Raw genomic sequence first — 27393 nt, forward strand, 5'->3', positions numbered from 1 at the left:
AAGTACTTTAGCACTCCCTAAGAAAGGACATAGTATACCGTTAGACAACACAACAGTCTTCTCCCCCCACACTACATATATCTGAGGTATATCTCAATTCTCATCATGCTGCCAAGGAGGGAATTATCTAAGAGCCATTGACATTCGAACTGGAATACAGAATCACAACCCGGGTGGGTTTCTTCATTCTTCTTCCATTTGGCCTCTATTCTCACCGTTTGTTTACAGAGGAGTCATTCACACCCACAAACGCACTGCGCTACACTGTAACTATAAACTTTACACTTTTTGCCTACATGCAAATAGTGCACTTTCTTATACAGGCACCAATCCCTCAGTTTCTTGTGTCTTTCCCCAAATAACCTACCGTTTTCTAAGCTTTGCAAAATCTTTGAGAAAGGAAGAGGAAATACGAGGATCAACATGTGATCTTAGTGACGTTTATAACCAAGACATCCTCTTTATCGAGTTCAGACTGGTAGAGAATGCTTTTGCTCTGTTTACAAGAAGATCCAAGCCAGACAAAGGGAAAGACCAGAAGCTAGCAGGGTGACTGACTTCCAGGATTCCCCTGACACCACATGTGGAAAAGCTTAACTCAAACCAAAGAACGTAAAACATCGTATTATTTTGTACAGTATTACATGTCCAAGTGGCACCCTGGAGCTACCTGGGTTCAGTTATTTTCTTTCAATAATTTCACCTGTTTTGTGTTTTCCCTTCCTTCAACATAAACATTATACACGGAGCTCTCCTGCCCTAAGTAATTAACAATACTCGGCTGACATTAGCATCTATTTCGTCCTCCCGTTTTGCAGCAGCCCGGGGCACCATTAACTCTGCCGAAGCCTGGCGTGGGGTCTTCCTGAGCCCGGAGACCCCGGGCGTGGGGAAGGAGGTGAGAATTAAAAGGCAGCAAACGCGGCTCGTACCCACTGCACGTCTCGCAGCACCGGCTCCCGAATCTCCTCCGGCAGCGCATCTCCGAGCTTTTGTATGAAGCTGCCGCACAGTTCTAGCACTTCTGTCACGGCCCGTTTCGAGGTGCAGCGCACCCGGAAGTCCTCTCGGGAAGGGCCGGGGACCGGAGCTTGGCTGGCTGTGGCGGCTACTAGCTCTTCGTCCTGCGGAGGTCCGATCACCACCGCTTCAGGAGCCCCCGCCATTTTTCTAGTTTGAACTGTGGGCGGGGACTCTGGGAACGGAAAGGCGGGTTCCCACGGCTCGAAGGAACACGCGTCCGGGCGGAAACTCGCGCCGCCACAGCCGCAGCGTTCCGGCCCCGGCGTGCTTGGGGAGCTGGTTAGGCCCGGGGTGCAGCAGCGGCGATGGGGGCGGCGGGCGTGGGTTTGGTGGACTGTCACTGCCACCTCTCTGCCCCAGACTTTGACCACGTACGTGAGGGCGAGGCGGGGCTCAAGGGAGCGGGGAGGCCGCCATCCTTTCCCCCTCAGAGTGTTTTTTCTCTCTTCCCTTAGAAGGGAGCCCTGAATTCTCCCCAGGCCCTTGGTCTGTGGCCTTTTGGGATCTAGCCGATTCCCCGTTTGACTCGGTCATACCAATTTTTCTTTCTGATCCTGGTTAGCGGTGACGCATCCTGTCTCCGTGAGACTTCCAGGACCTGGCATCGTCTTCGCTATGCCCCGGCCCCGGCTGTTGATCCCTTCAGGCCGCTCAGCGCCTGGCTGAGCAGCAGCTTCCCCCTCCTAGACCTTGTCGCCCCCGTTTCTAATGCGGGAGAGAGGAGTGCAAAAAGACTGACACACACCACTAATTAAAGTGTTTCACGCCACTTTGGTGCTAGAGAAGGAAGACCGGCTGTGACTTTTAGGGGAAAAACTTCTTAGGTGGGGCCGCTTAAGGTTGGGAAGACGAACCGCCAACCAAGACGGAGATGAGGTGGAGAGGAAAGCAAACAGTTCACAGATCTAGACAGCATAGAGTCTGGCACACTGCAGGTACCGAAAGGCTGGATGAGCCTGATAAGCTAGAAAGAGAGCCATGAAACGAGTCTGGAGAGGTTGGCAGGGGATACTGGAGGTGGGTCAGGAAGGAGTTTGCCTTAGACTCACTGTGCAGATCCATTAAAGGGGTTTTGAAAGAGAGTGACAAAGTCTGGTAACCATTGTCAGACCATTTTTGTTGCTGTGGGGCAAATAGAGGAGAGGACTGGAAGCTAGAAGACCCATTAGTAGGCTTTTGCAATATACAGACAAGAGATGGTGGTGGTTGGTACCATGAGGATAGCAGAGGAGTTTGAAGTGGATTCAGGATATATTTAAGAGATAGAACACGTAGTACATGCTGGGGAATTTACTGTAATGAGTTAAGGTAAGGAAGCAAGGATGACTCAGAATGTTGGCTTATGCTATAGAAAGATGGTGGTGAGGGAAGGAAAGACAGGTTTGGGGTGGGATGGCGAGGTAGGCAGAAGGAATAGATTTGTGGGGAGAAAATAAACACTTATGTTTGGCACATGTTGGGGAGTCTGATCCCATCCAAGTGGAGGTGTCATAGGTCTAGTTATTTTTAAATATGAATCATGGGTTCAGGAGAGAGTTAGGAGCTAGAGGTAAAAATTGGGGAATCCACATGATGACATTTGAACCTGCAACAACAGGAGAGACCACTTACGTTAAGAGTAGAGAAAGGAGCAGATGGTCCTGAAGTCAGAAAGAGGAGGGACAGCCAGTTGAGGAGACTAAAAAGTAGCTGTTAGAGTGATGTTGCAGAAGCTCAAAGTGGAAAAAACTTCAAGAAGGAGGAAATAAGCAAGTGAGTGGTTTCAAATACTGCTGATGGGTGGAGGAAGATAGAGCAAAGTCCTTTATATTTGAGAGTGGAGGTTTCTATTTCAGTGGAGAACAGAAGCCAGACTTTAGTGAAACTAAAAGTAAATGAGAGGTGGGCCGGTGTAGAGTCCTCACATTCTGCCACCCTGTTCCTTGCTGTCATTGTCATTTGCTGTGGTGCCTTATCATATACATTGATATACACAGTTACTTTTGCATCCATAGTAATTGTGATAACTTCTACATGTCTTAGGATCTGGATGATGTGTTAGAGGAAGCCAAGAAGGTAAGTTCATGTAATTGCCCTTTCTTTTCTCTATAATTTCAAGGTAAAAAGAACTTGAAGTTTAGAAATACTATGCTGGTGTTGTTTCAGGAGTCAACAGTAAGCATGTGTGAAATGTTTACAGTGTGCCAGCCACTGAGCTCGGCCCTTTCTGAACTTTATCCCATTTAATGTTTCACAACAACCTTCTGAGGAAGTTATTGTTTCGTAGCCCACCATTCCCCGCTGATCTATGAGGAGACAAGGACCTAGACATAAGCGACACATGCTATGAAGTGATAGAGGCTGTTTAGTCTGAATTCAAAATGTGTCCCCACAGTCACCGTGCCTACCAAACTATGGAATGGATCAGTCCATCTGTCAGTTCTTAGATTCACATTGTTATGAAGACCTTGGATATATTGTAAATGTTTCCTGAAACATTTTGATTTGTCTGGAAACAAATTGCTTATTTTAAGAAGCATTTATGAACTTCACTGTAACTATCATTTTATGGTCTTCCCAGAAAGTGATAGAGCCAGAAATCATTGCTAGTACATTTTTATATATAGCCAACTTTCACTGTGGCCGCTTAATTAGGAGGTGGACTTTGTAGATAACAAGCCTAATGACCTTGAGCAAGTTATTTGATTCCATTCAAAACCCTGTCTCTTGGGGCCAGCATTGTGGTATAGCAGGTAAAGCTGCTGCCTGCGACATTGACATCTCATATGGGAAGTTCAAGACCCAGCTATTCCACTTCCCATCCAGCTCCTTGCTAATGCACCTGGGAAAGCAATAGAAGATGGCCCAAATGCTTGGGCCCCTGCACCCACGTGGGAGACCTGGATGAAACTCCAGCCCCAGCCATTGCAGCAGTTTGGGGAGTGAATCAGCAGATGGACAATCTCTTCCTCTATCTCTGTCTCTTCTCTCTGTAACTCTGACTTTCAAATAAATAATATTAAAAAAAAAACCTCTGTCTCCTGTTATAATCCACAGTGGATTATAACAGTGCCTATCTCATAGATTTGTGTACATTAAATGAGGTTATAGTTACTGTATACAGGGCCTGAAGCACAGTAAGTACTCACTGGTAGCCATTATGATTCTATTGATGGAGCATGGGTAAGCAAAGATAACTAAAAATGCACAGAAAACCATACAGTTTCATTTAATTTATATTAAATGTATATATTATCTAGGTTTCCATTCTTTTATTTTTCTTTCAGGTCAACGTTATGGCCCTTGTGGCAGTTGCTGAACATTCAGGGGAGTTTGAAAAGATTATGCAACTTTCAGAAAGGTACTACTCCTAATTAAGATTTGTAAGAGTTGATGGGGTGGGCATTTGGCTTAGTGGTTAAGATGCTGCCTGGGATGACTATCTCATAATGGAGTGTCTGGGTTCAAGTCCCAGCTGCACTTCCAATTCCAGTTTCCTGTTAATGCCCACCCTGGGAAGCAATGGCTGATGGTCCAAGCATTTGGGTTCTTGCCACCCACATGCGAGAACCAAATTGAGTTCTGGGCTCCTGACATCAGCATGGTTCAGGTGTGGTTGTTGCAGGCATTTGGGGAGTGAACCAGCAGATGGAAAATCAATCTCTGTCTCTCCCTCTCTGTCTCTCTCTCTTTCTCTGCCTTTCAAATAAATAATAAAGTTTAAAATTTTAAAGAGTTGCTAATTATGACATGGTTATGATGTCAGATTATTTTATATTAAAAGAATAAGGAGGATAAAGCATTTTTTTTTATTTTTTGACAGGCAGAGTGGACAGTGAGAGAGAGAGAGAGACAGAGAGAAAGGTCTTCCTTTTCCATTGGTTCACCCCCCAATGGCTGCTGCGGCCAGCACGCTGCAGGCGGCGCACTGGGCTGATCAGAAGCCAGGAGCCAGGTGCTTCTCCTGGTCTCCCATGTGGGTGCAGGGCCCAAGGACTTGGGCCATCCACCACTGCACTCCGGGGCCACAGTAGAGAGCTGGACTGGAAGAGGAGTGACCGGGACAGAATCCAGTGCCCTGACTGGGACTAGAACCCGGTGTGCCAGTGCTGCAGGCGGAAGATTAGCCTATTGAGCTGCACCAGCCAGGATAAAGCATATTAACATAGCCCTAAAAAGAGATTCTTTTCTATTTGCTTTTTTTTCCCCTGTTCACTTCCCAAATGGCCACAACAGCCAGAGCTGGGCCAGGTCAAAGCCAGGAGCCAAGAGCCAGGAGCTTCTTAAAGGTCTCCCACGTGGGTTCAGGAGCCCAAGCACTTGGGCCATCTTCCATTGCTTTCTCAGGTGCATTATCAGGGAGCTAGATAGGAAGTGGAGCAGCCAGGACTTGAACCAGCACCCAAATGGGATGCCGGCACTGCAGGCAGAGGCTTCACCTTCTAAGCCACAGTGCCAGCCCCCTGTTTGTTCTTTAGAGTAGCATTGTAGTCTATTAGTCTGTTATCCCTTCTTTCTTAATTTGTTCTATGCTTTTAGATATAATGGATTTGTCCTGCCATGTTTGGGTGTTCACCCAGTCCAGGAACTGCCATCAGAAGACCAGAGGAGTGTCACATTGAAGGTAAGTCATATCAAATAAGAACTGCAAAAGATGATAATGCCTCACTTGACTCAATAAACCTCCTTTTCAGTTTGTATTCTAAGCAAATAATAAAAAAAAATACTTTCTTTCACAAAGATTTGTTGCAACACTATTTATAATAGAGGAAAAATGGAAACCTAGAGGTTCAGAAAAAAAGGAACCATTGGTTAACTTGTAGAATTAAATATCATGTGTTTATGGAAAATGGAGAGTCAATTTTTAAAAAAGATTTATTTATTTGAAAGGAAGAGTTACAGAGAGAGAGAGAGACAGAGAGAGATACCTTCCACCCACTGACTCAGTCCCCAGATGGCCACAACAGCCCAGGCTGAAATTAGGAGCCTGGAACTCAATCAGGGTCTCCCACATGGGTAGTAGGAACCCAAGCCTTTGGCCCATCATCCACTACCTACTCAAGCACAGTTAGCAGGAAGCTGGTTGGGAAATGGAGCAGCCAGGACTCAAACTGGCACTCCGTATGGGATGCTGGTGTCACAAGTGGCTGAACCCACTGTGCCACAATGCCAGCCCCAGGAATCAGTGATTTAGGTAACACATGGGAAATTTTAAAGTTTGGTATAGAGAAAGAAAAGGATACCAAAGAATTTATTCACTATGAATGACATCATGTAAAAATATATTCTATAAGGAAAAGACTAAAGAGAAAAACACAGAATTGAAAGTAATTCTAATTACCGGGTAGAATTATGTGTGACTTTTTTTTAGTTTTTGCCCTATGGTCACATTGCTTTGGCATAAAATGTGATAAAAAATATCCAAAGAAAAATAGAGGCTGGCGCTGCGGCTCAATAGGCTAATCCTCCATCTGCGGCACCGGTACCCTGGGTTCTAGTCCCGATCAGGGCGCCGGATTCTGTCCCGGTTGTTCCTCTTTCAGTCCAGCTCTCTGCTATGGCCCCGGAGTGCAGTGGAGGATGGCCCAAGTCCTTGGGCCCTGCACCCGCATGGGAGACCAGAAGAAGCACCTGGCTCCTGGCTTCGGATTAGCACGGTGTGCCAGTTGCAGTGTGCCGGCCATGGCGACCATTGTGGGGTGAACCAATGGAAAAGGAAGACCTTTCTCTCTGTCTCTCTCTCTCTCACTGTCTACTCTGCCTGTCAAAAAAAAAAAAAAAAAGAATAAAAAAAAAGAAAAATAGAAATTCATGTGTGCCTTACTACAAGGGAGCAGATGAGTTCAGATAAGTAGTGTCTTCTTTGAAAGTGGGACCATCACTACTCAAGTGCTACTTAACTCTGTTAAATTCTATTGATTTTATATTTTCTCTAAAATCAACCTACACACAAGGTGTCACTGACTCACAGTAGTCAATATGTCTTGTATTTCATCTTTGTCTCCTGACTCAGCATCAGGAGGATATGGTTGTCTTGTTACATGTGGGGTTGATAGGTCCATTTCAAAAAAGTAATGACTATTTGTAACCTATGAATAAATTAATACAGGGGCTTATTCTTATGTAATAATATAGCTCTAGTCCTATTTTAAGATAACTGGGATAGTTCTGTTTATTTCAAAACAAAATTACTTTTTTTTTTTTTTTTTGGACAGGCAGAGTGGATAGAGAGAGAGAGAGAGAGAGAGACAGAGACAGAGAGAAAGGTCTTCCTTTTTGCCATTGGTTCACCCTCCAATGGCCGCCAAGGCTGGCACGCTGTGGCCGGTGCACCACGCTAATCCGAAGGCAGGAGCCAGGTGCTCCTCCTGGTCTCCCATGGGGTGCAGGGCCCAAGCACTTGGGCCATCCTCCACTGCCTTCCTGGGCCACAGCAGAGAGCTGGCCTGGAAGAGGGGCAACCAGGAAAGAATCCGGTGCCCCGACCGGGACTAGAACCTGGTATGCCGGCGCCGCTAGGTGGAGGATTAGCCTATTGAGCTGCGGTGCTGGCCTCAAAACAAAATTACTTTTAATTCACTTCAAGTGAAAGTGCTTACCCTATAGCTCTCCTGAGTTGTTGAGTATGCTAAAAGTTAGCTAAATTTCAAGAAAGTCACCATTCCCAACATGTTGGGAATCATGGCAGCACTTCTTTAATTTATTTAGAGAATTACATCAATAGGCATTAGTTTAGTGAGTCAGCTAGGGTTTACTGAGCACTTACTGCATGCCAGCCACTGCTCTCAGCAACTAGAGACCTGTTTCAAGAAAGCTGGATTCTAGATGGGATAGGCAGACAGTAAACAACACATGAACAGAAAAACTTTAAAATAACAGTAAGTGCTTTGAGAACAATACAAGATTATTTGACAGGGATTATGGATGCTGGCTTTCAGATAGCATTGTCAGGGAAGGCATCTCTGAGGCAGTGACAAATGAGCTGCAACCTCAATGCTACATAGGAACTGGCCATGCAGAGAGGAGAGAGTGTTGTAGGCAAAGGAAACAACAAATCACAAAGGTTCTGAAGTAAGATCAAGGTTGTTGTGCTCAAGAAACAGAAAGAAGACTGATGTAGCAAGAGAGAGGGGGGAAGTGTTGATGACAGGGTCAGAGGGATCGGGCAGAGATCTCATACAGCATCTTGTTGGAATGTAGTATACATGCAATGGAGCTTTTAAAATGAGGAGTGACAACATGTGGCTTATGTATAAAAGCTCCCTTGGCTATAGTGTATAGAATGAATGATTAAGAGGGCAAAAAAGGTAAAAGGGAGAATAGCTATAAGGCTACTGTAGTAGTCCACAAGAAAAATAATGGCAGATTGGACCAGAGTGGTAGAAGTGGAAGTAAAGAGAAGTGAGTGGATTTGGCATCTATTTAGCAAGAATGTAGAACTGATAGGACTGTTTGACTTAGAAAAGTAATTAATATGCCAATAACTTGTAGGTTCTTGATTCTCACAGCAGAAATGAACAGGATAGTCCTAAAACAAACTAACAATTAGCCCTATTTTATTCCAATTGTACTTGTAGTCCATACCACAGCTTACATTTTCTATATGTGTTAGATTATAAACTCCTTTAAAGCAGGAAATCTACTTTGTTGCATCTATAGAACCTTCCACATTGTGTGGCATAAAGCTATATGCATAGTAAGCTTTTATTAAATTAACTTGATTTGTAGAATGAATTGCCCAGCATCACAAATATCTTTTAGCATGGTCCTAAAATCACTCATTCATTCAACACATATTTTGGCCAGGCACAGTTTAGGCATTAGGGATACTGTGGTGAACTATAATTCACTGGTCCCCATCTGCTGCCTCCTGCAGACAGCTTGTGCTCTCCAGTTGTCTGGGTCCCTGCTTGCTCCACTTCACTCATTGCTGTGAAACTCCTGACCCTCATTCTAAAGACTCTGAAGACTCAACAGTCTTTAATTTAAAAAATGTATTGTAATTACTTGAAATTGCTCAGAACAAATCTCTTCTCCCCACTCCCTCCCTTTTTGTCTTCTCTCAGCAGCATGGTAGAGACAGCATAGGCTTTGAAGGCAGAGACTGGCCTACAGGCTTCTGTGATCTGCATCATGTCACTTAACGTGGCCAAGTTTCAATTTCCTTCCTTGTAAATCACAAATAAGTGCATAATAGTATTACCACAGCATAAGATATGGTGTCAAGGCTCTTAAAAAAAAAAACAAAAGACATAATAGAACCATTAGCTGTTAAGGAACTTGAGGCCTTATAGAGGAAGTAGAAATAGAACTGAGATCAGTAATAGACCTAGCTGACAATATAAATATTTTTATATCTACTAAAATAGAATGATACTCTACACAAATGAATGTACTTGTACATATTAAATAAGTAATATGAATTATACCCTACTATTAATTTCTATTTCCCTTTGACTTGCCAAAAGCTTCCAGATCCATTTTATTAGGCATTTAAATAGTCTCACTGTAAATATATTTTTTTCATAAGATAATATGTATTGCAAGAGGCATGCTTTTTCCTATATCTGTTCTTCATTCAAGTGTGCCATTTCTTTCTGACTCAGACTTTCTTAGTGTCAGACATCTCCTGGGTAATTGCTCCTACCACTGCAGTCCCTCTGAGGTCCAGAGATGGAACAGTTCAGATGTTTAATGTGGGAAGAGCTTTGCCTGACACTATTTAACCTGTGCAGCTTCTTGTCAGACAGCTTCCATGATAACCAGGGTCATATACTCTCAGATCCTCGTAACAGTGTTAATTCTGCTTCATCAAGTCCACTAGAATATTTTTCAAAGATCTTTTTTTTTTTTAAGATTTATTTATTTATTTGAAAGGCAGAATTACAGAGAGGCAGAGGCAGAGAGAAGTCTTCCATCCACTGGTTCACACCCAAATGTCCACAATGGCCAGAGCTGAGCTGATCCAAAGCCAGGAGCCTGAGGCCTCTTCCAGGTCTCTTACATGGGTGCAGTCCTTGGGCCATCTTCCATTGCTTTCCCAGGGCATAGCAGAGAGCAGGATCAGAAAAGAAGTATAGCAACCGAGACTCAAACTGGCATCCATATGGGATGCTGGCACTGCAGGCAGTGGCTTTACCCACTATGCTACAGCACTAACCCCCTAGAGATCTTGATTTACTCTCCCTCATATTTATCTCTCTCAAGGCGTAATTACAAAAGCTCCTTCTGGGCCGCCGCCGCGGCTCACTAGGGTAATCCTCCACCTTGCGGCGCCAGCACACCGGGTTCTAGTCCCGGTAGGGGCACCGGATTCTGTCCCGGTTGCCCCTCTTCCAGGCCAGCTCTCTGCTGTGGCCAGGGAGTGCAGTGAAGGATGGCCCAAGTGCTTGGGCCCTGCACCCGCATGGGAGACCAGGAGAAGCACCTGGCTCCTGCCATCGGGTCAGCGCGGTGCGCCGGCACCGGCCGCGGCGGCCATTGGGGGGTGAACCAATGACAAAGGAAGACCTTTCTCTCTGTCTCTCTCACTGTCCACTCTGCCTGTCAAAAAAAAAAAAAAAAAAAAAAAAAAAAACCTCCTTCTGTTCCTCTATTATCTGATTTAACTCCCTTTTCTTTTTTTTAATCACATAGCTATAAGTTCACATTTTAAAAAAAGATTTATTTATTTATTTGAAAGGCAGAATTACAGAGAGAGAGAAGGAGAGACAGAGATCTTCCATCTACTGGTTCATGTCCCAGATGGCTACAATGGCCAGGGCCATGCCAAGACAAGCCAGGAGCTTCTTCTAGGTCTCCCACGTGGGTGCAGGGGCCCAAAGACTTAGGCCATCTTCCACTGCTTTCCCAGGCCTAAGAGGGAGCTGGATCAGAAGTGGAGCAGCCAGGACTCGAACGGGCACTCATATGGGATGGCAGATCTGCAGGCCACAAGTTAACCTGCTAAGCCAAAGCACAGGCTTCTAACTCCCTTTTCTTAATCCACTCTTATTCTGGTTATTCTCAATAGAAGTACTTTTTCAATTTACATATCCTGAAACTGAAATGCAAAGTAGGTTACAAGGTATATAAAGGCAATTTTCTGTATGTTTGTTTTTCTTCTGCCTTAGATGGGAACTAAAAGAGGGCAAATTCTTTTAAGTGTAAAAGGAATATCTAAAACTAATGGTACACAGCTACTACAAAACCTAACAACCAAGCATGTCTGTGATATGCATTGTTTATATTGTGAAACCTTTAGGACAAACAGGACTATAAAGACACAAGAAAGAAATGAAGAGTACAAAGGAAGTATACTATTATTATAAACTCATAAGCCAATACTACCATACCTGAGAAGGTAACACAGTGCAATTTCAAAAACTCACACATGCAAATGTGACCACCAGGTGGCGTTCTCTCTCCCTTTCTCAGATATTCCAGGAAATCTAAGTTACTCATCTTTCTCAACTGTTCCAGGAAATCCACGTCAGACAGCCTGACAGGAAATATCTCCTAAACAAAAGGAAACATTTAAGCGACAATCTTTGTTAAAAGTTACATTCTTAAAACCTGAATGAATAATGGAGTGTTTGTACTCAAGTTTACATATAGAGGTACTCACCTTTATAGAGGGGTTAGTATTCCTAGTTCTTTGACTAGTTACATGGAGTAAATGTGAATAAAGCACCAACCTAGCATAAACTGTAGCATAAAATATATGCTCATGAAATACCGGCTTGTTTCTCCTTCCATTTTAATAAATTTACTTTGCTCTCTTCCAGGATTTGGAGGTAGCTTTGCCTATTATTGAGTGTTATAAGGATCGTTTATTGGCAATTGGAGAGGTAAACACTCTTTAGCTAATCAAACAACTTCTAGTATAGACCTCCATGTGGTATGGGAACATACTCCTTAGCTCTGGACTGAGGATTATAACTGACTTGGGTAATGATCTTCACCTTCAACTGGCTAATAATTTCCTTGATAAGCAGAGAGCTGAGGGATGGAGCAATGGAAAGGCTTACCATATGAAGGAAAACTACTGTCGTTTCTAAATATGCAGCTTTTTTTTGCATAAATATGAGTCATTGCTCTGGTTAGCAAAAATAGTATATATGGTTCTTCATAAATAATCTAGAAATATACTTAAATGGGCTAGAGTTCGTAATTGAAAACACTTGTGAAGTATTTTTATCACTTGGTAATAAATTCCATTTCTAATTAAAGATATAAGGTAACACTAACACTTAAATCAAGTATGTGGATCATAGAATATATGCCAAATAGTTTCAGCAGAAGCAGTCATCTGTAATCTGTACTCTCTCTGCTGTCATGGCCATTTGTAGCTATTGAGGCCTTGGAATGTGGCAACTCCAGAGTGAGATGTGTTGAAAGTATAGAACACACAGTTTACATACAGACACACATATGTATGCATATGTAATATGTATTTATATATGTAAAACAACCCGATTTCTTATATTAATTATATTTTGAGATGATATTTGGGATAAAGTATATTAAACTTAATTTCATCTGTTGCTTGTTACTATTTTAATGGGGGCCCTAGAAAGCATAAAGTTATACATGTGGTTCACTGTACTCACATTATATTTCTACTGGACATCACTGATCCATCATATCTCTTTGGGGATTCATTAAATCATAAATCTGTAACTCTCTTTGATTTCTTGTTATAGGTTGGACTAGATTTCACCCCCAGATTTGCTGGCACTGATGAACAGAAGGAAGAGCAAAGACAAGTCCTAATCAAACAAGTCCAATTAGCCAAAAGACTAAATTTGCCTTTGTAGGTTATTTATCTTTCTGTGTTAAAGCTATAGAGCAATTAGACTCCTCCTAAAATGGAGCGCTGCATTTCTTTTTCTCTAAATTATTTTAATAGAACAAAAATAATACTTTTTAGATGTAAAAGCATTAAAAGGAATTTTGTTGTTGTTAAACAGAAATGTTCATTCCCGCTCAGCTGGAAGACCTACCGTCAGCCTCTTACGTGAGCAAGGTATTTAGGTTCCTGAGGGAAATATATCTTCTGTTCACCTTTGACAAATCCAGTCCAAATTCTCATAGAGCCATTTCTCAAAGGGAGGGAAGAGGGTAAAGATAGAAAGAGAGATCAGCTAAGGTGGTTTTGCAAGTCAGGCTGTTGTTCACAAGATTTTCAGTGTGATTATGATATTTATCAGTCCAGGACAGAACAAATGAAAACTTGAATCAAATAATTTTATATTCCTTAACTTAAACATTAGCAGCTCTGAGTTCTGAAATCATCTCCACTAAAGAGGAAGTGGAAAAGCAAGGCAAAGATGGGCAGTCACGTAGCAATCACACTGGGTCACTTCTGTGCTGCTTTTCTTGCTGCTGCTTCAGAGAATGGGCTTATGCAGAGAGTGGCCGTCATACATGTAATGGCTTGTCATCTTCACCACTTGCTCCTAAGTAAAAATACTGCATTCTTCCTTGAGCTTTTAAAGTGCTATTGACAATAAGAAATATACTTTGAGACCCGTTCACCCATAAAGAAAACTGACAAAAGTTAAACAAGCAATACATTACATTTTTATATGCCAAAAGGTGTGTATGTGTGTGCACATGCACACACACAAACACATGTTGGTTAGTCGGCACCTATTATATTGATACCATAACTCATTTATGGTCATAACCCACTCACTAATTGTCATACCTCCCATTTAAAGAAGCATCATCAAATAGTAAGGTAAATGTAATTAATATAATTCAAAATCTTGTGTTTTTCAGTGATGAATAATAAACCCTCTGGAATCACTGAAAGCCTGATTTTTATGCATTATTTATTTGTTTATTTATTTATTTGAAAGAGTTACACAGAGAGAGAAGGAGAGGCAGAGAGAGAGAAAAAGAGGTCTTATATCTGCTGGTTCACTCCCCAGTTGGCCGCAATGGCTTGAGCTGGCTTGAGCTGTGCTAATCTGAAGACAGGAGCCAGGAGCCAGAAGCTTCCTTCAGGTCTCCCACGTGGGTGCAGGGGCCCAAGGACTTGGGCCATCTTCTACTGCCTTCCCAGGCCATGACAGAGAGCTGGATCAGAAGTGGAGCAGCCAGGACTTGAACCACTGCCCACATGGGATGCTAGCACTGCAGGCAGTGGCTTTACCTGCTATGCCACATCGCCAGCCCCCTGTATTAGCATTTTTGTTAGGAAAATCAATTTGACTGCCTAAAAATCTTCTATTGGAAAAATAATATGACAGCTCATGATCTTCTAGTAAAGGTCTGATGGTTCAGGAAGTTTAATAATTATCTTAAAAGTTGTATTTCAATTTTGTTTAATACTTTTATTGTGAAGATTAAGAATTTATTTTTATTTTAGTTTTTGAACACCATACATTTATTCACCTTGTAGAAATCATAGAACCTGATTTTTATATAATAGTGAAAAACACTTCAAGTTTCACATCTTTGTTGTTCAACTTGATTAATGGGAATTTATTAAGGAAATAAAATGGAACTCTGATTTATCATTAATTTGGGGAAGGTGCTGACAAGGTACTGCTGCATGCATTTGATGGTCGGCCATCTGTCGCCATGGAAGGAGTAAGAGCTGGGTACTTCTTCTCCATACCCCCTTCTATCATAAGAAGTGGACAGGTAAATTATTTCATTAAAACTCATCTAACACTTTGTGAAATACAATCTCAAATATGAGCTTTTACTGCCTTATGTACTTTTCTGGCCAATCCTCACTCTCCACCCCTAGTCTGGCAACCACAATTCTAATTTCTGTCATTTTGCCTTTTTTAGATGTCATATAAGTGAAATCACTTATATGATTTCCTTAATGCTTTTGCTTTATCCATGTTGTTGCATGTATAAGTAGTCCGTTCATTTTGATTGGTGAGTAATATGTATATAGATGTACCACAATTTATCCATTTACCAGTTGATGGACAGTTGAGTTAAACCCAGTTGGGGACTATTGTGAATAGAGCTGCATTCACATGGAGGTCTTTGTTAATGCAGGTGGTAGTGCTGAGCCATCAGGTAAGTGTGTGCTTCTCGTCAAGGGAAACTCTCAGCTGTTCTCTAAAATGACTGTACTAGCTTGAACTTTCACCAGCAAGTGTCAAAGTGTTTGCTCTGCATCCTTGCTAGCATACTTAGGGGTTGTCTTTCTTTTTAAGCCATTCTGATAAATCTGTAGTCATTGCTCATTGTGGCTTTCATTTGTAGTTTCTCAGTGAGTAATGATCTTTTCATTTACCATTCATATGTCTATTTCTTCCTTGGTGCAATTCCCATTCAAATCTTTTGCCTCCATTGTAATAAGATTTTCTGTTCGTACATACATATATATGCTAACTCAATATATATGTGTGTGTGTATATATATATATATGTATTTGATGTATATATACACACACACTCCCTGGATACAGCCCCTCATCTGCTCTGTGTTTTCCAAGTATCTTCTCCCAGTTTTCTTTCATTCGTCTTGAAAGTATCTTTTAAAAGAGGTTTTTAATTTTGATAATTTTTGTTTTATCAGTACCTTTTTTTTTTTTTTTTTTTTTGACAGGCAGAGTGGACAGTGAGAGAGAGAGACAGAGAGAAAGGTCTTCCTTTGCCGTTGGTTCACCCTCCAATGGCCACCGTGGCCAGCGCGCTGCGGCCAGCGCACCGCACTGATCCGATGGCAGGAGCCAGGTACTTATCCTGGTCTCCCATGGGGTGCAGGGCCCAAGCACTTGGGCCATCCTTCACTGCACTCCCGGGCCACAGCAGAGAGCTGGCCTGGAAGAGGGGCAACCGGGACTAGAACCCAGTGTGCCGGCGCCGTAAGGCGGAGGATTAGCCTAGTGAGCCGCGGCGCCGGCCCAGTACCTTTCTTTTAAGATTTGTGCTTTTGGTATCACATCTAAGAAATCTGTCTAACCCATGATCACAAAGATTTTTGTCCTCTATTTTCTTCTAGAACATTTATAGATTTTACATTTATATCTCTGAACTGTTTTGTATATGATATAAGGTATCAGTCAAGACATTTCTTTTCTTTTTTTTTTTTTTTTTTTTTTTTTTTTTTTGACAGGCAGAGTGGACAGTGAGAGAGAGAGACAGAGAGAAAGGTCTTCCTTTTGCCGTTGGTTCACCCTCCAATGGCCGCCGCGGCTGGCGCGCTGCGGCCGGCGCACCGCGCTGATCCGATGGCAGGAGCCAGGAGCCAGGTGCTTTTCCTGGTCTCCCATGGGGTGCAGGGCCCAAGCACCTGGGCCATCCTCCACTGCACTCCCTGGCCACAGCAGAGGGCTGGCCTGGAAGAGGGGCAACCGGGACAGAATCCAGCACCCCGACCGGGACTAGAACCCGGTGTGCCGGCGCCGCAAGGCGGAGGATTAGCCTAGTGAGCCGCAGCGCCGGCCAAGACATTTATTTTCTGCATTAGTTCTGGTACAATTTTTTGAAAAGCCCATTGTATCTCATTGGAATTACTTTTGTACTTTTTAAAAAATAAATTGGAGGCCGGCACTGTGCCATAGTGGGTAAAGCCACTGCCTGTGGTGGTGGCATCCCATGTGGGCACTGGTTTGAGTCCCGGCTGCTCCACTTCGATCCAGCTCTCTGCTATGGCCTGGGAAAGCAGTAGAGGATGTTCCAAGTCGTTGGGCCTGCACCTGCATGAGAGACCAGGAAAAATCTCCAGGCTCCTGGCTTTGGATCAGCCCAGCTATGGCCATTGCGGCCATTTAGGGAGTGAACCAGCAGATGGAAGACCTTTCTCTCTGTCTATCCTCTCTCCATCTGTAACTCTGCCTCTCAAATAAATAAATAAATCTTAAATAAATAAATTGGCTGTTTGTGTAGGTCTATTTCCAAGTTTTTGTTTTGTTTTATTTGCTGTTCCATTGATCTGTAGTCTGTCCTTATGCAAATATCACACTGTCTTGGTTATATTTATAGTAATTTTTGAAATCAGGTAGTAAAAGTCCTCAAATTAATTCTTTATTTTCTTTTTTTGATTCATTTTATTTATTTGAAAGACAGAGTTACAGAGAGAGGTAGAGATAGAGAGAGAGGTCTTCCATCCTCTGATTCACTCCCCAACTGGCCTCAATGGCCAGAGCTGCGCTAATCCTAAGCTAGGAGCTAGAAGCCAGGAGCTTCCTTGGGGTCTCCCACGTGGGTACAGGACTTGGGCCATCTTCCACTGCTTTCCCAGGCCATAGCAGAGAGCCAGATCGGAAGAGGAGCAGCTGGAACTAGAGACGGCTCCCACATGGGATGCCAGCACTTCAGGCCACTGCGCCACAGCGCCAGCCCCAATTCTTTATTTTCTTTCTTTTTTTTTTTTTTTAATTAATTAATTTATTTATTTGACAGATAGAGTTAGACGAGAGAGAGAGAGACAGAGGGAAAGGTCTTCCTTCCGTTGGTTCACCCCCCAAATGGCTGCTACGGCCGGCGCTGCGCCGATCCGAAGCCAGGAGCCAGGTGCTTTTTCCTGGTCTCCCATGTGGGTACAGGGCCCAAGCACTTGGACCACCCTCCACTGCCTACCTGGGCCACAGCAGAGAGCTGGACTGGAAGAGGAGCAACCGGGACTAGAACCCGGCGCCCATTTGGGATGCCAGCACTGCAGGCGGAGGATTAGCCAAGTGAACCACGGTGCCGGCCCCCCAATTCTTTATTTTCAAAATCATTTTGTCTATTCTAAATTTTTTGCTTTTCCTTATAAATGTTAGAATGAGTTTAATGATTTCCACATAAAAGCTGATTGTGATTTGTATTAGTAATACATTAAATCTATAGATAAATGTAAAAACTGACATAAACACAGTACATTTATTTATTCAAGGGTGGGGAATGTCTGGCCCATGGGCCATAGAAGTCTGCGAAATCATTTGCTCTGACCTTGCCAAGGCAACCACAGGCAGGACTCGAAACTCAATAAATCTAAAGCAGACTAATATTTAAGTTGAATATTTTGTTTGGTCTGCAAATGATGTTATAAATATCCAAATGGCTCTTGGCAGAAAATAAAGTTTTCCCACCCTGATTTAGATCTTTCATTTCTGTCATCAATTTTTTATAACTTTGAACTTACAAATCTTGCTTGTATTTAATTAGATTTATCCCTAAGTACTTTATACTTTTTATGCTATTGTAAATGTACTTTTTTTTTTTTTAAGATTTATTTATTTACATGAGAGGTAGAGTTAGAGAGAGGGAGAGAGATCTCCCATCCGCTGGTTCACTGCCCAAATGGCCACAACAGTCAGATCTGAGCTGATCCAAGCCAGAAGCCAGGAGTTTCTTCTGGGTCTCTCATGTGGGGTGCAGGGGCCCAAGTTTTTCAGCCATCTTCCGCTGCTTTCCCGGGCCATCAGCAGGGAAGTGGATCTGAAGTGGCGCAGCCCGGAATAGAACCTGTGTCCATATGGGATGCTGGCACCACAGGCGGATGCTTAGCCTACTATATATCCCAGCACCAGCCCCAGATGTACTATTTTTAAAATTCTAGTTATCCATTATTTATTGTTCTTATATAGAAATGAGATTTATTTTTATATACTGAACTTGCATAAAATGACTTTGCTAAAATCATTGATTAGTTCTAATAAGATTTCACAGATTTGTCAGAATTTCTTATATAGACAGTTATATAGGAACAAAGACTATATTTGCTTTTGCTTTCCAATATGCCCTTTATTTCTTTTTCTTGACTAATTGAACCAGTACAGTGTTGAGAAGTGGTAAAAGTAGACATGTTTTCTTTTTTCTCATTTTAGGTGGAAAGGAATCATTATTTGACCATAATGCAAAATTTTTTTTGACAGGCAGAGTTAGACAGTGAGAGAGAGAGAGAGACAGAGAGAAAGGTCTTTCTTCCGTTGGTTCACCCCCCCAAATGACCGCTATGGCCGGCATGCTGTGCTAATCCGAAGCCAGGAGCCAGGTGCTTCCTCCTAGTCTCCCATGCAGGTGCAGAACCCAAGCACTTGGGCCATCCTCCACTGCCTACCTGGGCCACAGCAGAGAGCTGGACTGGAAGAGGAGCAACTGGGACAGAATCCGGCACCCCAACAGGGACTAGAACCCGGGGTGCCGGTGCTGCAGGTGGAGTATTAGCCAAGTGAGCTGTGGCGCCGGCCATAATGCATAATTTTCTAAAGATTTATTTATTTATTTGAAAGGCAGAGTTACAGAGAGGCAGAGCCAGAGAGAGAGAGAGAGAGAGAGAGAGAGAGGTCTTCCATTCCCTGGTTCACTCTCCAAATGTCCGCAATGGTTGGAGCTGGGCCAATCTGAAGCCAGGAGCCAGGGCCTCCTCTGAGTCTCCCATGCAGGTTCAGGGGCCCAAGGACCTGGACCAGCCCCTACTGCGTTCCCAGCCATAACAGAGAGCCGGATTGGAAGTGGAACAGCCAGGACCCAAACCAGTACCCATATGGGAAGCCAGCACTGTAGGCAGCAGCCTTACCCATTATGCCACAGCACTGGCCCCACCATTATGCATAATTTTAGCTGTAGGAAATTCCTTTTATTTCTGGTTTACTATGAGTTTTTAAGCAAAAATAGCTGTTAGATTTTGCCAAATGCTTTTTCTGCATCTACTGAGATGATCATGGTCATTTTTTTTTTTTTTTGCCTGTCAATATTGTGAATTACATGGATTGATTTTCATTTTTAATTTATTTCAGAGGGAGAGAGAGTGTTTCCATCTGCTGATTCATTCTCACAAATGCTGACAATAGCTGAAGCTGGTCTGAGGCTAGAGCCAGGAGCCAGGAGTACATTCCAGGTCTCCCATGTGGTGGCTAGAGCCCCATTACTTGTACCATTATTGCCTCACAGGGTCTGCAGTGGCAGGGAGCTGGAGTCAGGAGTCAAACCCAGACACTCTGATGTGGGACATGGGCATCTTAAGTTCTGGATTAAACATCTGTTCTATGTGGATTGATTTTCTAACCTTGCATTTCTGGGATAAATTCTACCTAATTGTGATATATTATCCTTTTTATAGTTCATTAGGGTGAAATCTTAGATTATAACTTTTCTTATTTTCTAATATAAACATTTAATACTATTGATATCCCTCTACTATGCTACCTTTCACAAATTTTTATATGCTATGTTTTTACATTTTAAGTTCAGTACATTTTCTAACTTATCTTGTGATGTCCTCTTTGATCATGTGGATTATTTAAAAGTATGTTATTTAATTTCTAAGTACTTAGGAATTTTCCTGATTTTTTTTCTAATTTCTACTTTAATTCCATCATATCAGAAAATATACATTATATGATTTTTAAAGAGATTTATTGGGGCTGGCCTTGTGATGCAGTAGGTTAAGCTGCTGCCTGCAGTGCCACCATCCCATATGGGCGCCAGTTCATGTCAAAGCTGCTCCACTTTCCATTTAGCCCCCTGCTAATGTGCTAATGGGAAATCAGTAGAGGATGACCCAAGTTCTTGGGCTCCTGCAGCCTCATGGGAGACCTAGAAGAAGCTCCTGGCTCTTGGCTTTGGTCTGGCCCAACCCTGGCTGTTGTGGCCATTTAGGGAGTGAACCAGCAGATGGAGGATCTCTCTCTCTCTCTCTCTCTGCCTTTCAAATAAATAAATAAATCTTTTAAAAATAAAGCATAAAATTTTAAAAATATGTATTTGCTTATTTATTTGAAAGGCAGAACAACGGAGAAGAAGGAGAGACAGAGAGATACTCTACTTACTAGTTCAAATGGCTATAACAGTGATGTCTGGGTCAGGCTGAAGCCAGAAGCCAGGGATTCCATCCAGGTCTCCTAAGGAGTAGCAGGGGCCCAAGCATTTGGGTCATCCTCTGCTGCCTTCCCAAATGCATTGACAGGAAGTTGGACTGGAAGCCAAGCAGCTGGGATCAAACCAGCACTCCAACATGGGATGCTGGCATTGTAAGCACTGGCTTAACCCTCTGGGCCACAACACCTCTGGGTACATACCCCTTGTATGATTTTAATTCTTTTAAATTAGTTGAGGTTTGTTAAAGGGCCCAGAATATGCTCTGTTGGTGAAAGGACCATACACACTTAGAAAAAATGTCTATTCTGCTGTTGTTGAATAAGTATCATTTAGATGTTAATTTTTTTTTTTTTTTTTTTTTTTTTTTTTTGACAGGCAGAGTGGACAGTGAGAGAGAGAGACAGAGAGAAAGGTCTTCCTTTGCCGTTGGTTCACCCTCCAATGGCTGCCACGGCTGGCGAGCTGCGGCCGGCGCACCGCGCTGATCCGATGGCAGGAGCCAGGAGCCAGGTGCTTTTCCTGGTCTCCCATGGGGTGCAGGGCCCAAGCACCTGGGCCATCCTCCACTGCACTCCCTGGCCACAGCAGAGGGCTGGCCTGGAAGAGGGGCAACCGGGACAGAATCCGGCGCCCCGACCGGGACTAGAACCCGGTGTGCCAGCGCCGCAAGGCGGAGGATTAGCCTAGTGAGCCGCGGCGCCAGCCTAGATGTTAATTTTATGGCAAGTGAATAGATAGTCCAGTTTATTTTTATTTTTGCTACTTGTAGTATTTGTGGAGAAATTTCTTACTTAGTAGTAATCTTTAGCTGTGGTACTGTTTCTTTTCTAAAAATGAAATGCCTTTTTTTCTAATTTTAATGATATTTGTATGTTATAGAAAACTAAAACACTTCAGAAAAGGAAGAACAAATTTCAAGTTAACCCAAATCCTACCATTCAGAACCATTGTCAATATTGATTCAGATAAAATAAGAGGATACACTGCTGTTTTGTTTTATTTTTATTCTACTTCATGTATATTTGTTTGTGTCTATACATATGGTCCTACCTCACCTTTTTATAATGAATGTGCACTATATTCTCACAGTGAGAATGCACCATGATTTATTAAGCATTACCACAAAAGCACACTTGTCAGTTATCTCTTATAAATGAAATTACTAAGTAAAATACTTAAGTTTTTATATCAGTTATCTCATTTTCTTCAAGGGAATTCCCATCAGGTTAACCTTTATCTACCCAATCTAAAATACAGAGGTGTGTAAGAATTTTAGATTTCTAACCATAGCCTTTTTTTATGGAAGGGGGTGTGTGTGTGCTTAAATAACCTTTATTTTTTCAAAGCTAATAAGTGCATTACAGGAAACTTAAAAACACAAGAAACAGAGAACAAAGTCATTAACAATCATAAGCAGTTGAGTTCAGCATGACCTTCTGGGTCCTGTGTGTACACACACAACATCCACTTTTACGTGACTGAGATTTGGAATATATGGGTCATACTTTTTCATACTTCATTAATATTTGCCAATTCAAAATCCCAAAGCTGTATGCGTATTTTTGATAACCAAGAATATACTACACCAACTCAATCTGTTAGGGAAAAATGTAATTCTGATTTTCTTGGGAACCATAAAGTCTTGAGTGACTTAAACACTAGAATGAAACACCAAATGGTGATGGTTAAGGATAGAAATCTCTTCCTTAGATCTTTTAGCGGGTGTGTGATACCAAATGACTGGATTTTTTTCTGGGTATATTTAATTTTTACTAGGGTTACCTTGGTTCCCTGGAAGCTTTGGATAATTTTTGGCAATGAGTGTTTTATATTTTAACATAACTGTTAGTGGTGGTATGAAAAAAACATGGTAGGTACCTCGGTAACATTTATCAATTGAATATTTTTTAAAGATTAATTTATTTTACTTGAAAGAGTTACACAGAGAAGGAGAGGCAGAGAGAGAGAGGTCTTCCATCTGTTGGTTCACTCCCCAATTGGCTGCAACGGCCGGAGCTGAGCCAATCTGAAGCCAGGAGCCAGGAGCTTCTTCCTGGTCTCCCACACGGGTGCAAGGCCCAAGGACTTCGGCCATCCTCCACTGCTTTCCCAGGCCATAGCAGAGAGCTGGACTGGAAGTGGAGCAGCCAGGTCTCGAATCGGTGCCCATATGGGATGCTGGCACTGCAGGCAGCAGCTTTACCTGCTACGCCACAGTGCCAGCACCTTATCAAGTGAATATTAAAGCATAAATTTTAGGTTCCTAAAGAATAAGATATATTAGCATGTAAGTTTAATGCTCCTAATTCTCGTGTTTTAAACTTACTGCTTTCTCTTTTTCTCTAAGAAGCAGAAACTTGTAAAACAGTTGCCTTTAACTTCTATATGCTTAGAAACAGATTCACCTGCACTAGGACCAGTAAAACAGGTAAATGATTTTCTAATTTCAACATTATTTAAATTGTATCTTTCATTTGGGCTATTTTCAGTTTAGTTTTTCTTGATACTGTAAATAAATGGAATGATACTACAATGCTGGATTGAGGGTTTATATTAATTTTATTTTGGGTCTTTTCTAAATGCGTCTGTTGTGCTTCAGATAATATGATTGATATGAAACATACCCTAACTTACGTAATAATGAGAGACCAGTGTACAGTCAAAATTAGAGGGTCTGGACCCAGAAAGACTTAGATTCAAACTCTGGCTGACTTTAAGCAAGCTACTTAGTTTTTCCGAGACTATTTTTTATTCATAAAATATAAGATAATGGAATCATTTAAAGGATTATGGTGAGGATTGCATCAAATGATGTATGTGAAAATGTGTAGCAGTGCCTGGTACATAGTAGGTACTCAAAAGATGTTCCTTTTTTTCTTTTAATTAGCATGTTGTAATCCGATTCTCTTTTCTCCAGTGCAAATATTGATATAGTCATAAATTTATTTATATGATCTTTGCTATAGTATCTCATTTTGTGATTGTAGACCACAAATAATCATATTTTAAATTTCCTAGTCTTTCATATTGCTATTTTAAAATAACTTGCTGAAAGGAAGTCATAGTATCTGTTTTATTTGCTTTAAACAGTGCCTAATACAGTATCCTCCCAACATGTAGTTAGTAAGTGCCTCTGGCTGCTCTCCAGGTCTGGGGCTGCCTGGCTGCAAAATTCAGAGGTTGGGGAGCAGTGGTGAATATTATACGATTATTAACAAACTATGTTTATTTGTGATTGCTGTGTCATTTTACTTATTAACAGCCACTGAATTACACATTTCTGTAAATCAGCTTTTATAAAAATGTAAGACATAGGAATGAGACAGTCTGATCACAACTCCATTATTTTCTACTTGAGTATAGGACAGAATGGCACAGAATTGCCTTCTGAATTAGTGTAAAATGGAAGGAAAAGGAATTAGAATTTTTTCCTAGACAAGAATAAATTTTGCATGCTGCTGATAGCTTAGTTTTATATTTAATTGACTTGATAAAAATTAAGTTTCTGGCATAGTGTCTTACGCAATGTAGTCACTCAGTAAATATTTATTGAATAAATGAATCTTTTAACCAGATATGTTTTTTGTTAAGTAAAAGATTTTTTTCTGGAGAGTTAGAAAAATCATAAACAAGAAAATAAAACTATCTACTACCTAAAGCTTCCTACTATAGTAGTACCCAAGAGCAGAAACTCTGAAGTCAGATTGCTTGGGTTTAACCTCAGCCTAATCACTTAATCACTTAGGAGTTGCTTAGTACCCTTCTTTATAAAAAAAAAAAAAAAAAAAAAAAGGAGGTGCTAATAATGCTACCTGTCTCACAGAGTTATTTTGAGGATTAAAGGAGAAATTCTGTGAAAAGCTTAACACAAAGCCTCAATACAAAAAATAGCCAAATAAATGTAAATTATTCTATCCTTCCAGACTTTTTTATATCCATGTATTTATACACATACATTTCATAAAAATAAATTTAGCCTGAGCACATTATTTTATAACTTAACTTTTTAAGTGTTTGTTTTTTAATGTTCATTTATAACTTGTGTTTAATGGTGAGCCTCTTTTCATATTAATAAATAAAATTTTCTTTATAATATTTAATAATCACATGGTATTCTAGTGTGAGAATGTACCATAATGTATTTAACTTGATATTGGTCATTAGATGGTATTATAAACAATAGGATAAATATTTTTGAACGTAATCTTTGAGCACATTTTTCATTGTTTTGTTAGGCTATGTTACCCATTACTGAGAGTTTTAAAAAATTTACCTTAACAGCAATCTTATATCTGTGAACATTATCATTTTAAATAGATTTTTACTTAATAATAACAATAATTTATTTCACCACATCTAAATGCAGATGGTAGATGCACCCTTGTTTTCTGACCATTAAGAAAGAAAAAAAAAAAAACACTGTCAACTACACTATGTCACTGAATGCAAGTAAAATCAATTTCAGATTTGCTAAAAGAGGGGGAAAAATACATCTTAAAAATCAGTGAAATGGGGGCCAGCATTTGTGGCACAATGAGGCTAAGCCATAGCTTGTGATGGCAGTCTACCATCATTGAGTCCCAGTTACTCCACCTTCCAATCCAGCTCTGCGCTAATACTCCTGGGAAGGCAGCAGAGAATGGCCCAGGTATTTGAACCCCTGCCACACACACAAGAGACCCAGATGGAATTTTGAGGTCCTGGCTTCAGCCTGGCCCAATTATCATGGCCTTTGAGGGAGTGAATCAGCAAATGGAAAGATCTCTTTCTCTGTCTCTCCTTCTCCCTCTGTCACTGCCTTTCAAATAAATAAATAAATTTTTTAAAAATCAACAAAATAGCAGTGCATAATCTGTCTAGTCTCTCTGACACATGGCGCCCTTTCTTGAATCCAACTGTCAGGTAGCTGGTGACATAATGGGCCCAGCAGCAGAGCAGTGACCTTAACAAGCGCTCATTTATACAACAAACTGAAGGATAGTTAATCCATCAGTACATCACCTAGTGTTCACTGTTTGCAGAATGCTTCATATGCTAGGAGTTTGGGACCTCAATTGTTAATAGTCTGGTGTTCTTTTTAAGAGTAATACAGATTTACAGTGACCACAGCTTCCCCCCAGCTCTCATCATCCATTAAATAATAGCTCATTTGTTGTTTTTGCCAACTCATTTTCTACTATTTCATCCAGTCCCTAAGGATCTGATTCCTTTGAATATCATGATTGATTTAGTATTGTTTATTTCTTTTTCAGGTGCGAAATGAGCCCAGGAACATTTCCATTTCAGCAGAATATATTGCCCAAGTGAAAGGGATCTCAGTGGAAGAAGTAATAGAAGTTACAACACAGAACGCAATGAAACTCTTTCCCAAGCTTCAACACCTCCTGAAAAAATAGCTTCAAAATCATCCACTGCAAAACCAAAACAACTTCAGAGGCAGCTCTGAGAAGAAGAAATGTTCTGATAAAGAATCTGATGGCAGAAGCCATCTCATAGGGATATAGAAGATTATAGGGAAATATAGAAGATTTCTGAGGGGAATGAAAGTGGGCTTGAGCCAAACCCTTGGTTTCTGAGTCTCATCTGGTGGCTGCTTTCAGGTAGCCCACTCCTGGCAGGTGACTGGGGAAACTGCTGCGTCTCACCTTGCCCCATTAAGTTTCAGAACCACCATCTGCCCAAAACCGCTGCTTCAGCAAAGGGTGGCTCCCGTGGGTAAGACATGCACACGGCTGTGATAGGATGTGGCAGGCTACAGTTCGAGTCTCACAGTTTGCTTTCTTCCCATGGGATCAAGCCAGTGAAGGGAGAACATCTAGTTTCTTATACTTTCAGAAAGCTTTTCCTAGTTTATAAAATCAGACGTTTACTATTTTGAATTATTTCTCTTTAAGGGAAAAATACACAATATTTTAACACTGATCTTGACTTACAAGGCCAATGGTTTGTATGATAACTTAAATGTCAAACCCAAAAGTTTAGTTAATAAACTGACTTTAAGTTTCAGTCTGAATTTTGTCACATATCTGAAATGTGAATGGCTTTATTAAAATATTAAAAATTATTAAAACATACTGCTGTGCAGTACTATTTTATAGTTTTAAGTTTAAAAACCGTAGCTGTAAAGCAGTTCTTCAGAGACAATAATGAAGGTAGAACAAGGTGAATGTACTTAATGCTACTGAGTTGTGCACTTAAATGGCTAAGATGGGAGTTTTATATTATCTGTATCATCACAGCTTTTAAATAATCTTAGGTGTAGCTTGCCAAGTGTTATGACTCATATCTTGAGTATTGAATTTTGGTAAATTTCATAAGCAACAATTTCTGGAAGAGGCACCTGTCATAGGAAAAAAAAAATCAAAGTGATTTTATATAGCTTCAACAAATTTTATGGAACTTTATAGAGAAATCAAAACTAGTACTAGGGCAGACTGTCCAAACCAAACCAGACCAGCTAGGAAACAGAATATGGTGCTATAGATGAATTCCTACATTTCACAGGTGTTCGTATTAAAACAAGACTTCTGAGTTCTCATGCAACTTGTGTTTCTCTCCCGTTTCCCATCTCTTCATCCCACATTCCCTCTGTCAGATTCTCTCCTTTACTTCCGTTAAGGCCCAATTT

At 41.4% G+C, this 27393-nt stretch overlaps 2 protein-coding genes across 6 annotated transcripts in view; one reads left to right on the forward strand and one right to left on the reverse strand.

The window, feature by feature from the left end:
• NSL1 (NSL1 component of MIS12 kinetochore complex) overlaps nucleotides 1-1302 on the reverse strand; it is a 62926-nt gene extending 61624 nt beyond the window's left edge. Inside the window, exon 1 of one of the 3 annotated variants that reach the window (XM_051821327.2) lies at nucleotides 933-1231. In XM_051821327.2, the coding sequence (XP_051677287.2) occupies nucleotides 933-1166 (234 nt within the window). In that variant the 5' untranslated portion in view covers nucleotides 1167-1231. Of the gene's footprint in view, nucleotides 1-932 lie in introns of all 3 variants that reach the window. The other 2 variants (XM_070055285.1, XM_051821329.2) reach the window with 2 other exon arrangements.
• On the forward strand, nucleotides 1257-26839 carry TATDN3 (TatD DNase domain containing 3). Of its 3 annotated transcripts, none has more exons than XM_017347793.3 (10): nucleotides 1257-1394; nucleotides 3046-3078; nucleotides 4290-4363; nucleotides 5542-5626; nucleotides 11769-11831; nucleotides 12687-12796; nucleotides 12954-13009; nucleotides 14525-14637; nucleotides 23113-23193; nucleotides 26018-26839. In XM_017347793.3, the coding sequence occupies exons 1-10, from the start codon at nucleotides 1329-1331 to the stop codon at nucleotides 26159-26161; spliced, it is 825 nt and encodes a 274-aa protein (XP_017203282.2). In that variant the 5' UTR covers nucleotides 1257-1328; the 3' UTR covers nucleotides 26162-26839. The 3 variants fall into 3 exon arrangements, with proteins under 3 accessions (XP_017203282.2, XP_002717565.2, XP_017203284.2); XM_002717519.5 differs by having other exon boundaries at nucleotides 23116-23193; XM_017347795.3 differs by lacking the exon at nucleotides 14525-14637.
• The last annotated feature ends 554 nt before the right edge of the window (nucleotides 26840-27393 follow it).

Source organism: Oryctolagus cuniculus, chromosome 13 (genome assembly GCF_964237555.1).
Source record: "Oryctolagus cuniculus chromosome 13, mOryCun1.1, whole genome shotgun sequence".
In the NCBI taxonomy this organism is placed as follows: Eukaryota; Metazoa; Chordata; class Mammalia; order Lagomorpha; family Leporidae; genus Oryctolagus; species Oryctolagus cuniculus.